The following is an 18037-nucleotide window of genomic DNA, read 5'->3' as shown; positions in this document are numbered from 1 at the left end:
GAAAAGAGAGCGGCATTGTGGCACAATAGTTAGCACTGCTGCCTCACACTACTGGAGACCTGGGTTCAATTCTGGCCTCAGGTGACGGGGAGAATGTACAAATTTCACACAATGTCTGTGTGGGTTTCCTCCGGGAGCTCTAGTTTCCTCCCACAGGCAAAAGAAATGCAAATTAGATGGATTGGTCATCTTAAATTGCCTTTAGTGGCAGGAGGCAAAATATGTGGGTTTACGGAGATAGGGCCTGGGCTGGATTGTTGTTGGTGCAGGCCTAATGGGCCCAGTGACCTATTTCTGCAATGTAGGGATTCTCTGAGAAGTTTTGTGGGGAAAAAAGTATGAAAACACATGTCTGCATAGGACATACCCAAACACAGAGGAGACCCTCCACATCACCCCATCTAGACCCCTCCAGGGAACCCTCACATCCCAACAAGCTTTCTACTCTCCCCATGTGCTGATGTCTGGATCCCAACCGACACCCCCACCTCCCCCTCCCATATCTGGACTGACAATCCCTCACCCCACCTCCTAATTTGACATGCCCACAACAAACCTGTGTCTCTCACACACACACACACACACACGCCCCAATCTGCCTCCCCAGACACAACAGCCCCAGCTCTAAACCCTTTGATGTCCAAACTTCTCTCCCCACCGATGTCCAAATCCCACCCCAGCCAACTTGAACCCTCCCTAATGTCCAAACTCCACTCCACCCCCCCCCCCCCCCCCCCCCCCCCCCCACTGATGTCTAAACTTACCCTGACAACATCTAAACATCCCACCAATGTCTGAATCACCCCACTGCTAATGTCCAAATCTCCCCCCCACCCCTGCCAAAATGCAAATGTCCCTGCCAATGTCAAAACCCCCTGTCGATGTCAGCACCTCCCCCCGCCAGCCATTGACTGAACTGTCCCGCCCTCTGTGACCACATCCCATTCGCTTAACATAGAAACTTACCTTCTCCCTTTCAATGATCCCTTTAAATTCACCTGCTTTATGGCAGCTAGTGCTGTAAAAGGGGCATGTATTCTTCTTCACGCTCATCCTTTTACACTTCATTGCTGGAGCACCTGAGCTGCTTTGCTTCTTTAGTCTCACCCGGCCTGCGTTCAGAAGGCTGGGTAAGTTGCTATGGCGTGGTAATCTGAGGAAATTACATACCATTTTGCTTTGTTTATTCTTCCATGGAATGTGGGAATCATTGGCAAGGACAGCAGTTATTGCCCTTGAACTGAATGGTTTGCTAGGCCATTTCAGGGGGCAGACAAGAGGTCATTAATATAGAGTCATGTCCCTTTAAGATTGCCAAACTAGTAAAAGCTTTATTAGTGTATAAATATTGCTCCCTAATTAGCCCAAATCCCCCCAGATAGGAGGCAGGTTTATCCAGTTCTCCAAATCTGGTGAGTTTAATTAACTGAAGCTGAGCAGAAGCTTTTAAATTGATTTTGCACAGATGCGATAGGAACCATCAGGGGCATCAAAGGCCAGACAATTCAGTCCCAAAGCCAGATCCTGGGCCCTTGCATTTTAATGCTACCAAGAATCTGTTTGTAAAATACCTTGGATTTTATTGATAATTGAAGCTAAAGGCAAAAGTAAAACATGAAGGGATGAGTTTTCCTCTGGACCGGGGGTTTCAGCTGGATTAATGGCCCAAACTTATCAATATCCTGATCCATTCTCTTGGGCTGGATTGTTAAATATTGAAGGAAGGTCCCTGACCGGACATTGAGTGAGTCCACCCACTGTGGCTGACTATTCAAAGTTGATGGGTCTTCAGTACTGCTACCAAGATGCACAGGAAGGTCCCAATAAAAAAAAAAGCACCTCAACAGTGTTTAAAGTAGATTTTACTGTGTTAGCATCCATCCTGTTGATATAATTTATTACTGTCACATATATTAGCATAGAGTGAAAAGTATTGTTTCTTGCATGCTATGTGGACAAGGAATACTGTTCATGGAGAAAGAAAGGAGACAGTGCAGAATGTAGTGTTACAGTCATCTCTACAGTAAAGAGAAAGATCAACTTAATACAAGAGGTCCACTCAAAAGTCTGATGGCAGCAGGAGAAAAAACTGCTCTTGAGTTGGTTGATAGGTGACTTTAGACTTTTGTATCTTTTTTCCTGACAGAAGAAGGTGGAAGAGAGTATGAATGGGTTGTGAGGGGTACTTAGTCATAGAAGTTTACAGCATGGGAACAGGCCCTTCTGCCCATTTTGTCCATGCTGCCCTTTTTAAAAATGACTAAGCTAGTCCCAATTGCCGCCTTTGGCCTATACCCATCTTGCCCATGTAACTGTCAAAATGCTTTTTAAAAGACAAAATTGTATCTGCCTCTACTACTACCTCTGGCAGCTTTTCCAGACACTCACCACCCTCTGTGTGGAAAAACTTGCTCCTCTGTATCCTTTTGTATCTCTCCCCTCTCCTCAAACTTATGGCCTCTAGTTTTAGACCCCCCAACCTTTGGGAAAAGATATTGACTATCTAGCTGATCTATGCCCCTCATTATTTTGTAGACTTCTATAAGATCACCCCTAAGCCTCCTACTGCAGAGAAAAAAGTCCCAGTCTATCCAGCCTCTCTTTGTAACTCAAACTATCAAGTCCCATTAGCACCCTAGTAAACCTCTTCAATACACACTTTCTAGTTTAATAATATCCTTTCCATAATGGGGTGACCAGAACTGTATACAGTATTTCAAGTGCGACCTTACCAATATCTTGTACAACTTCAACAAGATGTCATAATTCCTGTATTCAGTGTTCTAACCAGTGAAACCAAGCATGCTGAATGCCTTCAGCACTTTGTCCACCTGTGACTCCACTTCCAATGAACATGTACCCCTAGATCTTTTTGTTCTATAACTCTCCCCAGTGCCCTACCATTAACTGAGTAAGTCCTGCCCTGGTTCATTCACCGCATGTTTATCTAAATTAAACTTCATCTGCCATTCGTCAGCCCACTGGCCCAGTTGATCAAGATTGTGCTGGCTGCTTTTCCAAGAATTGCCATGAGGTCTTTATGCTATGAGGGAGATTTGCCCTTTATTAGGGTACTACTGCTATCATTGCTGAGATCCTAGATGTTATTGTACTGTAGGGTGCAACATCATCTTTCTTCTAGCAGTCTCTGAAGGCATGCCAACGTGGAAGAAAGCAAAATATTGTCGTTTTCCAGATCTGTCCAGCAGCATTTAAAAGTGGGTGGAGCAATGGTGAGAGAGCAAGGTGATAGTTGGCTAACATCTGTAATAACAGAGGACAGGAAGATTCCAGGCAGGGGTGAAATTCTGCCAATAACCTTCTTAGACCAATATCTCTTCATTTTCCTCCATTGCTGCCTGCCTTCAAGTGTTGCAGCAGAAGTCAAACTGTTGTAATGTAAATGCCAAAGAGGCCGCATCATTAACTCTCGGTGTGCATGCTGCGCTTTTAATTGATGCGACTGGATGTGAATCATTAAAGTGGACTCAGTTTTCCCTTCTGTCAGCTTGGGATTTTTTTTCTGCGATCATTGCAAGAAGTTCTAGCCAAAACAGCTTGCAGCCAGTCCCTTGGCAGAGCTGCTGGAGACTACATGAGAGCAGTCTGCTGTGAATCATTGTCCGACTTTCTTTTTCTCCTACTAGAGATATACCCTGTGGACATTCAAAGCGTGTCTCAATAATGCAGCTGAGAGTTCATTTCACTGCTCCATTGCATTAAAAGCTTTACATTCATTTTACATGAGGGTGAAAAATAAAACTGGAGATATATTTTGTCCTAAATGGAAGGTTCACTGATGGATGGATTGCTGTTTCGTGATGATTGGTGAAAATTTGTAGAGGATGAAGGAGGTTTGAGATGCAGTAGTTTACTTTTTAATCAATACAAGTGGTAAATGCTATTAGGATGGATAATTTGAACGGACTGAAAATTGGTCATAATTGTGTTTTGATACATCAGTGGATCAGGACGGTGCTAAATAGCTCTTTCTTTTTTCTTGTTTCTTCTTCTAGGTGAATTTGTGTTCATCACAGTGAGCAATGTTCATCTTGAGAATTAAACAGTTCCACTCTTTGAACCCATTGTTTTTCAGTCACAGGTCAGATGCAGCATCAGTTTGAGCCCATATAGGTTTTCAATGTGTAGAAGTGATTTTCAGAGATTATGTATTATGCTGGCTTTCACGTGGGAAATTTCCCCCCCGCTTAATTATGGCTCAGCTAACACAAAGATTCAGAGACGGTACTCTGGTAAAAGATGCTCCTTAGTTGCCAAGCTTGGTCAACACATGAGGGAGAGTGATTTGGAGCAGTTCTAAATCAAATCCGAAATTACATTACCCTTAGTTCTACAATTACGTAATTTTCAAAAGCTATTTGCCCACCCCAGCTCAGTATGAGCCAATCATTGTAAGTTTAAATTATATACTTTGGCCAATGACGCCTACTCCTGGGATTGCGTAATCAGCTCATGGACCTTAAGAGTCTTACTCATTGTCTCCTGATGTTTAGCAGACCCCTTATCCAGTGTCCTTGGTTCAATGTGTAACCCACTCATAAGGGCTGCCTGGATTCTGCTGGTAAGAATTTTTTATTCCCTTTCCTTGGCAGCAGTGTTGTGTTTTAAGGAATGTGGTTCTTTTTACTGAACGGCACCCCATCATGCTTTGCAAGCATTATGTTATTCGTAGAATCCCTACAGTGCATAAGGAGGCCATTTGGCCCATTGAGTCTGTACTGACCATAACCTCACCAGGTCCTATTGCCGTAACTCCACACATTTACCCTACTAGTCCCCCTGACGTGGGTAATTTTGCGTGGTCAACCAACCTAACCCACGCATCTTTGGACTGTGGGAAGAAAGCCACACAGACACAGGGTGAAAGTACAAACTCCACACAGACAGTGACCTGAGGCCAGAATTAAACCTGGGTCTTTGGCGCTGAGAGGCAGAAGTGCTAACTAGTGTGCCACCGTGGCACCCCTTTGTTAACAAAGGCATATGCTTTTAATACAAAATATATTTTCAAAAATACGTGTCTAAATTCTCCTGTAGTGGTTTTATGTACCTCAAGGCAAGCAGTATACTTTGGGTGCTTATAACTTTTTCTGTATCCTCTTCACTCTGGTCTTATCTAACCTGATCTTTGGTCCCAAGGCATTCTGAATCCCCTTACACAATGTTAATTGAAAGATATTCCCCTACTAATCCCTGACTAAAATTGTGATGTCAACAGTGAACTACACACAATTTAGTATTATGGATAATCATCATCTGATAACATAATTTGACTGATTAAAGTTATTTCTTATTGGACTTTAGGGCTTTTATCTTGCGCAATGATCATTGATTGCTGATGCACAATTCTGTTGCGCATCATAACTCCTCAAATTAGACAGACCAACCTCCACACAGCCACTTGCAGTGATAACGTTTTTGTATACATTCTGCCATCACAATAACAATCTCTCCACTAGACATGCTGAAGCAGTTCCGTGCATCAGTAGCCTTGGGTTTTGATGCAAGATAATTTCATGATGCAAACACACTGAGACTTGGGAATCAGAAACGATAGGTCTCAGGCATTTTATATGTAATGCTTAGAGCCATTTCAAAGAAGCAAAGGGCTTGGACAGTGTCCTGGTTAACTATTCAGCAGAGGAGGGCAACACAACCATAGAAAAGAAGCCATCCAGCCCATCATATCTGGTCCAGCCAAAAAAATGGAAAAGAAACTAGCCCCTCATTTTAACTCCACTTTCCAGCACCTGGTCTGTAGCCTTGCATGGTGCCATGCTTCAGATGCAGATCCTTTTAAATAAGTTGAGCATTTCAGTCTCAACCACCAACTTGGCAAGTAAATTCCAGATGCCCACCACCCTCTGGGTGTAAAAGCTTTTCCTCATGCCCCTTCTAATCTTTCTACTAATTTACCTTAAATTTATGCCCCCTGGTATTACTGCTCAGTTAGGAAAACAATTCTTCCCTGTCTTCCCCATATAAGCCTCACAAAATGTTGTACAATTCAGTTAGGTCACCCTTTAGCTTCTGTTTTAAGGAAAACAACTTAGCTTATCCAACCTTTCTTGACAGCAGCAATTTTTAAGCCCTGGCAACACTCTTGCAATTCTCCTCTGCAGTGTCTCCAGAGCAATTATGTCCTTCCTGTAATGTGGTGACCAGAACAGTACACAAAATTCCAGCTATGGCCCAACCAGCACTTTATATAATGCCATCATTGCATCCTTGTTTCTGTATTCAATACCTTGCCCAATATAGGAAAGCATTCCACCTTCTTTCTTTACCACCTTACCCACCTGTCCTGCTACCTTCCAGGACCTGTGAATATGTACTCCAAGGTCTTTCATTTCCTCAACTCCTCTCAATATCATTCTGTTTATTGAGTATTCCCTTGCTTTGTTTCCAAATTGATTACCTCACATTTTTCCAGATTGAGCTCCATTTGCTACTTCTCTGCCAACAATCACACCATTGATTTCATTTTGGAGTTGACAGTTATCCTCTTTGCTATGAACTGCACAACCAATTTTTGTGTCATCTGCAAATTTCCCAAAGATGCTCTCTAAATCATTAATATATATAAATGGCAAGGACCCCAGACTAAGCCTTGTAGAATGCCTTGTAGATTGCTTCCATTTGCATAAACATCCATGAACCATTACCCTTGATTTCCTGTCACTCAGTCAATTTTGAATTCAGCCTGCCACCTTCCCCTGTATCCATGAGATCTTTTCTGACTAGTCTGCCATCTGGGATTGTGTCAAATACTTTACTGAAATCCATGTAGATTATACCCATTGCACAATCCTCATCATCCCCCTTATTATTTCCTCAAAATATTCTATTAAGTTAGCAAGGCACAAATGCTCCTAATCCTGTTGGCCATTCTTGATCAATCTATGCCTTTCTAAATTACAGTTTATCCCGTCTCTCAGAATTGTTTCCAACGATTTGCCCACCACTGACATTAGACTGACCAGCCTATAGTTTTCTGACCTTTCCCTTGTACTCTTTTTAAATAATGGTACAACGTTTGCAGACCTCCAATCCCCTCAGACTTTGACTGTGAGCATTACAAAATGATTCTCAGAGCATCCATTATTTCCTCCCTGACTTCCTTCAGTGGCCCTGATGATTTATCCACCTTCAAGGATACCAATCCCTTCAGTACTTCCTCTCTCACTATACTTATTGTATCTAATATTCCACACTTCTCCTCTTTAAACTAGAATATTTTCACCATTCCTCTCCTTAGTGAAGACAGACAAAATATTCACTGAGAATCCTGCCTACATCTTCTGAATCAAACCACAAGTTACAGTGTACATCTCTGATGGGCCCCACCTTTTCCTTCGTTATGCTCTTGCTGTTAATGTATTGGTAAAAGATCTTAGGATTTTCCTTGCTTTTACCTGCCAATAATTTTTTGTATCCATGTTTTGCTTCCCTAATTTCCATTTTTACTTCACTCCTTTGCTTTCTATACTCCTCTAGGCTTTCTACAGTATTAAATCCTTTGTGACTGTCATAAGCTTTCGTCTTCTGTTTTATATTGGCCTATATGCTTCTGGATAACTAGGGGCTCCAGATTTGACAGTATCACCCATTTTCTTTTTGGGGACATATCTACACTGTGCTTACAGAGAGCACCAGAATCAAACCACACATTCATCTGATCTAACACTTTTACGTCTCTAGTAAGTCATTGTATATCAATCAGGAATGTCAACCTTGTCTGCTTTCTATCCTTTCTAATCCAAGGGCTATGAGGCTAGTTGGAGCTCCCACTCCTACTTAACTGTGGCAAAATTAACACAGCAAATAACTGGGGATAAGTTAGACCTCAGGTAGAATATTATGGACAGTTCTGGGCACCACGCTACAGGAAAGTTCTGAGATAAAAACAGAAAATGCTGGATGAACTCAGCAGATTGGGCAGTATCTGTGGAGAGAGAGAGTTAACATTTTGGATCTGAAAGATCCTTCTCAGAGAAACAGAGGCCGAAATTCTCCAGCTGTTCACGTCCTGCCTCCGCTGCCAGCGAGGACAGAGAATTTTTCAGCTACATCTCCATTCGCTGTAGCAGGACCAGAGGATCCCACGGTGTGAAAGGCTGGAGAATCGTACCCTCAGATTAAAATGATCCATCTCCTGATGCTGCCAGACTTGCTGAGTTTATCCAGCATTGTCTTTTTTTTTTATTTCAGATTTCCAGCATCCGCTGTATTTTGCTTTATATATATGTATATATAAAAAGCAGGTGCCTTAATTGGAGAGAGTGTAGAAGAGATTGACAAGAATGGGATGAGAAACTTCAGTTATGAGGATAGATTCAAGAGGTTGGAGCTGTCCTTCTTGGAGAGGAGATGGCAAAGGGAAGATTTGATAGAGATGTTTAAAATCATGAGTTCAGAGTCGATAGGAGAAACTGTTCCTGCTTGTAAAATAATCAAGAACAAGAGGGCACACGCTTAATGTGATTTGTAAAAGTAGAGAAAAACTTTATCACGTACAGATGATTCAGGTCTGGAATGCAATGACTGGAAGTGTTGTGGAGGCAGGTTCAGTTGGGGCATTCAAGAGGGCATTAGATGATTATTTGAGTAGTAACAATGTCCATATACATTGGGATAACAATACATGGAAAAAGCAGGAGAATGGCACTAAGTCGTGATACTTGTTTGGAAGGACAGCGCAGAGATGGTGGGCCAAATGGCCTCCTCCTACACCGTAACAATTCTGTGATTCTGTAAATATAAGCCCTTCTGTGGCAGTACTAGTGCTATAATTACTGGTAGGAGAAAGCACTGAGGACTTAGCTCCAGGCCACTAACCAGTGAACCTTGGTCTAAAGTGCACATGTGGATGTTGGCCAAGGACAGATCAGACTTGGCTGTGCTATCCACAATGACTGGGGGGGAAAAATACCAATGGACTAACAAAACCCAAAAATAAGACCATGGGAAGAAATTAGTGCAGAGAATGAACAGCAGCATCAGGCTGTATTTATAAAGCGTCTCTAACAAAGCAAATTATCCCAAGATAATTCACAGTAACGTTATCCAACAATAATTGGCACTGAGCTACATAGACATTAGTGCAGATGACCAAATGCTTGGTCATGGAGGTAAATTTTAAGGTGCATCTTAATGAAGCAAGAGAAGAGAGTTACAAAGAATTTTTAGGGAGGATATTCCAGAGTTTATGCTTAGGTATCTGAAGGCATGCCCACCACTGGTGGAATGATTAAAATTGGGATGATCAAGAAGACAACTGGAGATGTGCAAATATTCCAAGGTTGGGGAAGAATATAGAAATGCAGAGGATATGGGGAGGTAGGGGGTGGGGGATTTGAAAACAAGTTTGAGAATTTTTAAACTGAGGTGTTGCTTAACTGGGGGCCAGTTAGGTCAGAAAGTACAGGGATGATGGAATAGCAGGACTTGAGTGCAAACTTTGGATAACCTCAGGTTCCTGGATGGTAAAATGTGGCAGGCGGACCTGGAGTGTCTTGGAATCAAATCCCTAGGTACCCAGAATGGATGAGAGTTTCAGCTGAGGAAGTTGGGCATTGTTTCAGAGGTGGAAATAGATGGTCTTGTGATGGTGTACATAATTCTTTGAAAGTGCAACTGCTTTGTGAAAAGACCCATTAGACAGGTCAACAGCATTTGGAGTTTTGTGAGTAAGTTGGAGTATAACGGCAAAGGTGGTTTGGTCAAAGTCACAATCCTGTTTATGATACCTCAGTACAGAAAGGACGTTAAGGTCATAGAAAGCACATTGACATCATCCTGATGAATTTACACACCGATGGGAGTATATAACAATGACAAGAGTCTTAAACGTACTTCCACTGGAACACTGAAAACAAAAAGAAAATTTAATTGAGCATTTTACTATTGTGAAGGGGTTTAAGAGGCAGAGACTATTTTGTCTGGTTTGGGAATCAGAAATGGGGAAGTTATCAATTTAAAATCATGAGTGAGCATAAGGGTTAGGAAATTTTTTTAAACGATAGAACTGTTACAGCATGAAATTGTCTGTCAGATTGAGTGGAAGAGGAAAAAAATTCTACCTTTTAAGGGAAGCGTAGATAAACATTTGAAGAGGATGATAGAAAGCTATGGGGCAAATAGGTAGGGCAATAATTTTCTTACCCTACATTAATCAACCAATATTAAATGTTAAGTCGATTTAAATTAAATCATTAATCTACAATGTATGCATGCTTTAAATGCTTGTTTAAAAAGAAATACAGCAATGGCTTTGTAGATCTCTTCATTCTGCTAAATCTGATGTAATTGAAAGCAGCTCTCAGGTTACAGCACAAGGGCCTCAGTATAAACTAAAGATAAACCGGAGCATGTGTTGGAGCATTCAGAATTCTATTTGTAGAATGAAAAATCTCATAAGCTACTGGGGAAAAAATCCATGCAATTCTGAATCCCAAGAGGCCACACATTTAGTATTGGAATCAAGGATTTTAATATTCCTAATGGAGTCACGTGAGTCATAGTTGATGCTGTGATAACAACAAATTACACTTGTATACCTTTAGCATAGACAAAGGTCTCAAAAGCAGCTCATGCCCAGAAAGCACATTTTGTGAGAAATGTAACATTGACAAGTGAGACATTTTCAAAGATGTAATCCGTCCTTGAAACTTGAATTCCAGTTGTAAACTGCAGCAGTTTATGTCATTTGAACCCCTCAATTAGGTTACAGGCTTGTGATTCACTCCTTAATAGTGTGGTGGGTGAACCAGCAGGTTTATGTTGCAGCCTCGGTCAGAGAACTATTTCGATTATAATGTCAAGTGCTGTAAGTGTGAGCCTCTCAGATTTGTCAGCATCAAATCGCCTTAATTGTTCAACAGCCATTAACGTGTGCTATAGAAAGATGAGCATTTTGTATTTATTGCAGGTAAACATTTTAACTTGAGTGTAGTTTTATAGGATACATATTTTCTGCAACTTTTAAAAAAAATCACAAATCCAAATAAAGTGACTGGAAATATGAGATTTGGTATTAAACATGGGAAATAATGATTTGTTCGTTGCTGTGTCGTCTGCTTGTGTAGCCTATTGTTCGATGTTATTGATGTTTCAAGGAGCTTTCAAATGGTACCGCTCGTCAGAAAGAATATATTTGTCTTGAATGCGGTGCAACCCAGACACAGCAGAATGATACCAAGCTTACCAAGATGAATTATGAGGACAGGTTACATAAACTTGGCTTGAAGTCCCTTGTTTATAGGAGATTGAGGGTTGATCTGATTGAAGTGTATAAAATTACAAAGGAGTTTGAAAGCGTAGATACAGAGAAACCATTTCATCTGCTGGGAGAATCGAGAACAAGAAGGTATAATTTTAAAATTAGACTTAAGCCATTCATGAGTGAAATTAAGAAGCACCACGTGCAAAAAGGATGTAAAAAATTTGAAACTTCCAGAAGATTTTGAAGGTGGGGACAATTGAAGCCCTCAAGTCTGGGATAGATAGAATTTTTGTTGGAAACAGTATCAAAAGTTATGAAGCAAGAGAAAAAATTATTGAAGCCATAATCTAATTGAATTGTGCAGCAGGATTAGGGGGCTGAATAAGCAACTCCTCTTTCGAATATTGCTATGTTCCTATCTGCACTCTATGGACATGATCTTACAGATTGTTCATGCCCCTGGCCGTTGCAGTGAGGACGGAGAATTTGGCATCTAGCCAAATCTCCGTATACTGCAGCAGCACCAGAAAATTCCACTGGCATGAACAGCTGCCTATGTCTTTCCTTTACCTTGGTGTTTACTGTGCGACAAGGAAGGCCTTAACTGCAACCCAATGTAAATTGCTACAGTGGAAAGACTTGCAAAAATAAACCACTGAAACACACGTCGCCATGTTAATAAAAAAGTGCCAATTTACCTGTGATCCTTTGTTGTTATTAAAGATATTTCATCTTAATATTTTTGTAAAATATGCTGAGTTAAATAGACTTTCAAAATTGTCTTAATGTAGAATGTAGATTTATAAAGGAGATGATTTTTGTGGATATTAAATGGTTAGATGCAAAGATGTTATACAAAGTGCCAGAGTCTCAGATAAATTGAACAATCACTTGATAAAGTGTTGTATATCTCTTCTATAGCTGTCAGAAGTAATTCATGCTGCAAACTATGTTAAAGCACTAAAGAGTATGCCCTAATCTTTATTTTTCCCTTGTTTTTCTCTTCAGACATTGACTGAACCTGCTGCATTTGCAGACGAAACAAGCTGCCAGTGCAAGGCCCCTCATGAAAGATTAACTATTGTCCAGGCCCGTTTTGGAACACCAAGTTAGTCTTTGATTTCCTAACATATAAATTGCTTCTTATTATGTTTATGATATTTTCAAGGAGGTTATACCAGTACAAATTGGGCTTGGGGACTAAGATCTGGAAAATATTTTATTGACTTCATCATATCAGAGCCATTTGTCAGTGAAGTCTGCAATCACTTCTCTCTCAGTATTTTCTGAAGGTCACAGTGTGGCCTCCTTCCAAGCAAGAACCTTATTGCACCAGTCGGTCTCTTGCCAACCTGTCCATTCTGAACAGCAAGATACCCAGCTTCTTTTCTCCACTTCCCAGCTATCATCTTAAACCTTTCTTCTCCCTCCCCCTAGATCTCCCCACACACTTCCAACAACTGTGTGAGGAATTCATGCACTCTTTTCATAAGCACTCATTTTCTTCCCACAGATGCCTGGGCCTGAAGGCCTGGACCTCATTAACATCAGGTGTCAGGCCTCCCACCATCTAACTTCCCTTTAATTAACAACCATCTCCATGTTTGAACCTCTCCAGTCAGGGTTTGTCCGCTCCCAGGCACTAATCAAAATCGCAAATAACATTTTTTTTTGACTGTGACCACGGTGCGTTTTCTGATCTCTTCCTCTTTGATCTCTCATTGACATTGTTGACTGCATCATCATCCTTGAAAGCCTTTTCCCCACTGTCCACTCTGTTGTTGCTGTTAGCCGGTTTACACTCGCCTTGTAGTAAGAGCCAGGACATTACTAGCAATGAGTTTTCTCCCCAGGATCATAATCAGAAGGCTCTACCATAGGTCAATGATCCAATCCATCAGATTGCTGCCCAGGTGGTAAATGGAAAAATTGCCCCAAAGCAGCTTTGTCAAATGGTTCTTCATGGAGTCCCTGTAAAACAAACTTTAATCCATTCCCTGATGTAAATAATACCCATTCTGAATATAGTACAATTAATTTATCATATCAAATTACCATATCAATGCATTCAATGAAAATGTAATAAGACTAGTTCTTCCAATAATGGTCAGTTTTTCAAAATGCATTTTCGGTGTGCGGGCATCGCTGCCTAGACAGCATTTATTGCCCATTCCTAATTGCCCTTGAGGCAGGAGGTGGTGTGTTTCCTTCTTGAACTGCTGCAGTCCCTGGGGTGTAGGTACATGCACAGTGCTGTTAGGAAGGAAGTTCCAGTTGATACATGTATTGACCACGCAGACTGGAAATCCCAGGTTCTGTATTGAGTTAGTTAATCTAGGGCAACGTGTGAAATGGAGGTGTAGTGACTGGGTTTAGTACTTCTGGGCTAAGACAAGAATAGCTTTTGAAAAATCAAATACTCCTTATTGCTGGTCAGTTGGAAAAGACTGGTGACATCTTCAGCTCTCAGTGGGGGTGCTCTTGGAGGCAGTAAGGGCAACTAATTAGATGGGATGGCATATACCCTGGTGAACGCTTCCACCTCTGCCGGAATTACATTTTGACTGGAAAGACCCAAGGCCAACCTCTCCATCACATGCCATTAACAACCATTCAAGGGCTTCCACCCACTTTATTAACCCAGCTGCTGACGGGTCTATTACCATGTGGCATGCATAGCAGCTAAAACTGTGTGGCCAGCCTTTCAATCTCTGGGGCCAGGCAGGGGGTGGGAATTGGGGGGAGGGTTCCCTCAATCAAAGATGTACAGTGTTTGTGGAGGCCGCCACAATCTCCTCAGTGGCACTGCTGAGCACAAGAGGCTGACAGCTCACAGAAGGTGAGGTTTCTGCTCTCAGCCTCTTGATTCCAGGGGAAGGCCCACCAGTGCCTTCACCATTGCCTGATTCAGGTTCAGTGGGCCTTGCTGAAGACTTGGGTCTCTCACCAACTCTCCAGCAGTTAAACAATATACTGCCCTGTATGTGCTGATCTTAGTTGAAGAAATGTTTAGGTCTGTCCATGGAGCAAATGCCGTTGAATACATTTTTGGCATTGTCTACTTCAGGGACTTCAAAGTAATATGAAGAGGTCTGGAAAATACAATTGTACCCCAGCAAGATCTTTTAGAAGGAGAAGGATCACGATGTGTGATGCAGGCTGCATATGGACTTCGCACTGCTTGTCTGTGATATTTGTGTACAGTCTAGTGCAAAGTGTGAGACTGGTAGGCTGCATCGTCAATAGGGGGCCCATGTCCATGCACAGATAACATGAGTTACAGCTTGCTTGGGAGATTCAATCTCACTACAACAGCTGATGTTTACAAGGATGAGTAAGAATTCCAATAGGGCAGCAGACCACAGAGTGGGCTCCCAGAATGTATTATTAGATGTGTTATTGAATAAATTTGTTATAGATTTTTTTGTCTTTTATTTCAGGATATTGTCCAAGGTGACGGTCTGTGGCAAAGGAATGGATAGGTGGAGAATCAATACCAGCAGTAATGTAGGGATGATTTTAGGGGAACTGAAGTTTGATTAGCTGCTCATAGACTGTCCACTAAAGTGCATTCTTTCTTCCTTCGTCCTCTGACTCCTCCTCTTCCTTCTGGGATGCTCACTGAAGATCTACAAACTCCATAGAGATTTCTCCCCGAGCCATTCAGCCAGTAGCTAATGTTTTAAAAAGCCAATCAATAGCTCCATGACAACCCTGGTGACTGCATGGCTCTCATTGTATGATGTTGGCCACATGAGGTTAGGTAGTGGAAAGGAGTCATGAACCATATGGGTGGCCCATTGTCACCCAGCAGCCAGTCTCAGGTTGCCATAGTGGCTAGAATGTGGCAAGAATGACTAACTGGTGCAGCATGTCAGCGTTGTGGCTGCTGCCAAGATAGTAACATTCACCACCATGATGTTCTGTACTCACATCCCAACTGCACACTAAGCAAGTGGAACGCTTTGTTGTCGTAGTACATCTGCCCATTGAGATCTGGCACACAAGCTGCCACGTGTGTAGTTAATGACTCCTTGCACCATTGGGAATCTTGCCAATGCCTTGTGCCTACTCTTCCTACCTCTCTCTCTGGTCCCTATTCCTCTCTTACTGGGCCTCTGTTACCTGCTGATGTAGAAATTGAGGGTGATTTCATAGCCACTGGGAGCAGAAGGTGGCACAATTCATGAAGTATCTCTTTGGGGAATCATGGCCATCTCAGACACTGCTCCTGGCTGCAGTAGAGGTAGAAGAAGCGCTCTCTGAATATTGTAGATAGAGTTTTTCTCCTCGCCCTCCTTCTGTAAGTGTTTCTCCTCTCTGTAGTCTGCATTTCATGCCCCTGTTGTACTGCAGCCCAAAAGGGATTGTAACCATAATCCCCACGAGCGACAGCAGGATTTCTGCTGACAGGTCTGCAAACTCCACTGGGCTTGGAAGGGCTCAGCACCACTCCTTCTGAATCAAACAATTTTTCAGACTTTCTCTAACAGCACAGTGAACAGCACTTCCACTAACCCTGCTGCAGCAAGTAAAAGTCAAAAGCACCTCACCTGAAAATCCCATGCTGATGCCTTTAGCTAGCATCTATGGGCAGATGTGGGTGACTGGGTCCCTCATGCATTTGAGAAATATTCTGGAAATATTTAAGAGAGCATCAACAAGATCTGCAAGATGCAAATAGCAGATCAGGTGCCAAATCATTTCAAAGCTGAATGATGTCATAATCTGCCCAGTCTGTCTGCTTCTGGAACATACAAGTCACATCTGCACTTGCATCCTTACAGTGTGGGCACTGGAAGTGACTGGGAATGGGTTGGCCGCCATTTTTGGGACTCCGGGCTCTCGTAGTGCCAACACCAGCAATTCTATGAAGCCAAATTTTACAGCCTAACATCTTAGGTGACAGGTATAGAGAAAATATCACGGCAAAGCTTATGATTTCAGCTGAAACATTGCCTGTTGTGTTTGAAGTTCACTGATGCAATATGTTTGATGGCTCTTGATGCCATGCTAACTTGTGCTGATTTATACCTTTACAGTTGACAGACCGGTGAGAGTTTACGCCGATGGAATTTTCGATCTCTTTCACTCGGGCCATGCTCGGGCTCTGATGCAGGCCAAAAATCTTTTCCCAAATACCTATTTACTTGTTGGAGGTAAGAACTGAGGGACAAACGAATTGAAACAAAACGTGCAAAGCCAACTGAAGCCAAGTAACTCTTGTGGGTGACCCAGAGTTGTTTGGAAACTGTGAGGATTGTGCACTCAGCATAGTGGAACAGATATTTCTCCACTGTTTTTTATTTGTACCCATTTCCCACAGTGGACCAACAGTGCTGCCACTCACTTGGAGCACATCTGTTGGGAGATGGGTGCAGTGTGCTCCACAGACTATGGTTTCTGCAGAAGAGTGCTTATCCTTTCATAGAATTCTTCAGTGCAGAAAGAAGCCATTCAGCCTATTGAGCCTGCACCAACAGCAATCCCACCCAGGCCCTACCCTGATAACCCTAAGTATTTACCATGCTAGTCCCCTGAACATTAAGGGACAATTTAGTGTGGCCAATCTGCCTTCATTGAGTGAAACACTGCTATCGTGGTGCAGTTGAGAGTTAGTTCTGACTCAGTTTCCATTCCTGGGTATTCATCAGTCACAGTGTGCTGATGGTGTTCCAAATGTGAATAGTACATCAGTTTGAAAGTGCTAATAAATGTGCCTGCTTTACATGTTAACTCCCATACATTTTTATGTTGTTTTCTAGATGTTTCCATCACACATTCATGCTTGCCAAATGTCACTCAGCTTTTGGTTTAAAAATATAACCACTCTTGATGATATCACTCTGAAATATAAGCACAGCTTCAAATCCTTAAATGGATTTGCAATCTGTATCATTCTTGCATTTCTCAAATGTCACTTCTATTATTCCCTCAGTGTTGACAGTTCTGCTCATATCCTCCTACAGATCCATTGCTCAGTAATCAAAATGTTCTTGCAACAAGCAATTTTTTTCTTTGATGCAAGTATTAAGGAATACATTAGTGTTAATGACAAGATAAAGTACTGTCAGGTATATTAATAGTTTGATCGTAAGATAAAGCTATAGATCTTTCGTTGCAAGTGATGGTTAAATAACAGCACACACAATCAATCTTGTGCCCAACACATCTGACATAAAAGCAAAGGAAGAGTCATGCAGGAAGAGACATGTAAATTATTTGCAAAGCAACTAGTTTTAAGATATGTTCTGACAAACACAATGACTTAGAATATCTTTAAAACCACAGTCCCTCAACAGAATAGTGTAAATATTTTGTGTGATGTCCCTCTGTTCCTGACTAAGCCGTGACTCATTCCAACACAGGTCTCACCTATTCCCCATACTGCTACTTTTTAACCCGCAGCTGGAACATGCCTGAGAGTGACCTGAAGTGACTTGACTTTCTGCCTAATTCCCACATGTTTGACACCTGTGCTTGCTATCTCCCTGTAATGCCTGGGCTGGACATGAGAATGGGAAATAAGGGGTTCAAAGCAATTACATGTTATCCAGTCACGCAATGCTAATGCTGTTATTAAATTGGAGGGCTATGAGTTGCATTATAAAATCTTCTACAAATTCATTTACTTTAATGAGGTAATTTTTCTTGTTGCTAAGTGTACAGATATCTGCAAAAAGGAGAAGTGGTGACAGGCATTGAAAGTGGTGGTGGGAGCAGTATTGATGACTGTGGGATGCCTGTGTTATGGATTGCTTATCAGGATTACTTGTGTGTGTTTGGTCTCAG

The 18037-nt window shown here is 41.9% G+C and overlaps 1 protein-coding gene across 1 annotated transcript in view; it reads left to right on the top strand.

Moving 5' to 3' along the window:
* The window catches only part of pcyt1ba (phosphate cytidylyltransferase 1B, choline a), a 61526-nt gene that overhangs the window by 17039 nt on the left and 26450 nt on the right, over positions 1-18037 (top strand). The window contains exons 2-3 of the mRNA XM_080203918.1: positions 12254-12353; positions 16288-16404. Coding sequence (XP_080060044.1) covers positions 12254-12353; positions 16288-16404 — 217 coding nt within the window. The remainder of the gene's footprint in view (positions 1-12253; positions 12354-16287; positions 16405-18037) is intronic.

This window comes from Carcharhinus amblyrhynchos, chromosome 15 (genome assembly GCF_965287045.1).
Source record: "Carcharhinus amblyrhynchos chromosome 15, sCarAmb.v2.hapA, whole genome shotgun sequence".
NCBI lineage: Eukaryota > Metazoa > Chordata > Chondrichthyes > Carcharhiniformes > Carcharhinidae > Carcharhinus > Carcharhinus amblyrhynchos.
This window is presented reverse-complemented; position numbering and strand designations above follow the sequence as displayed.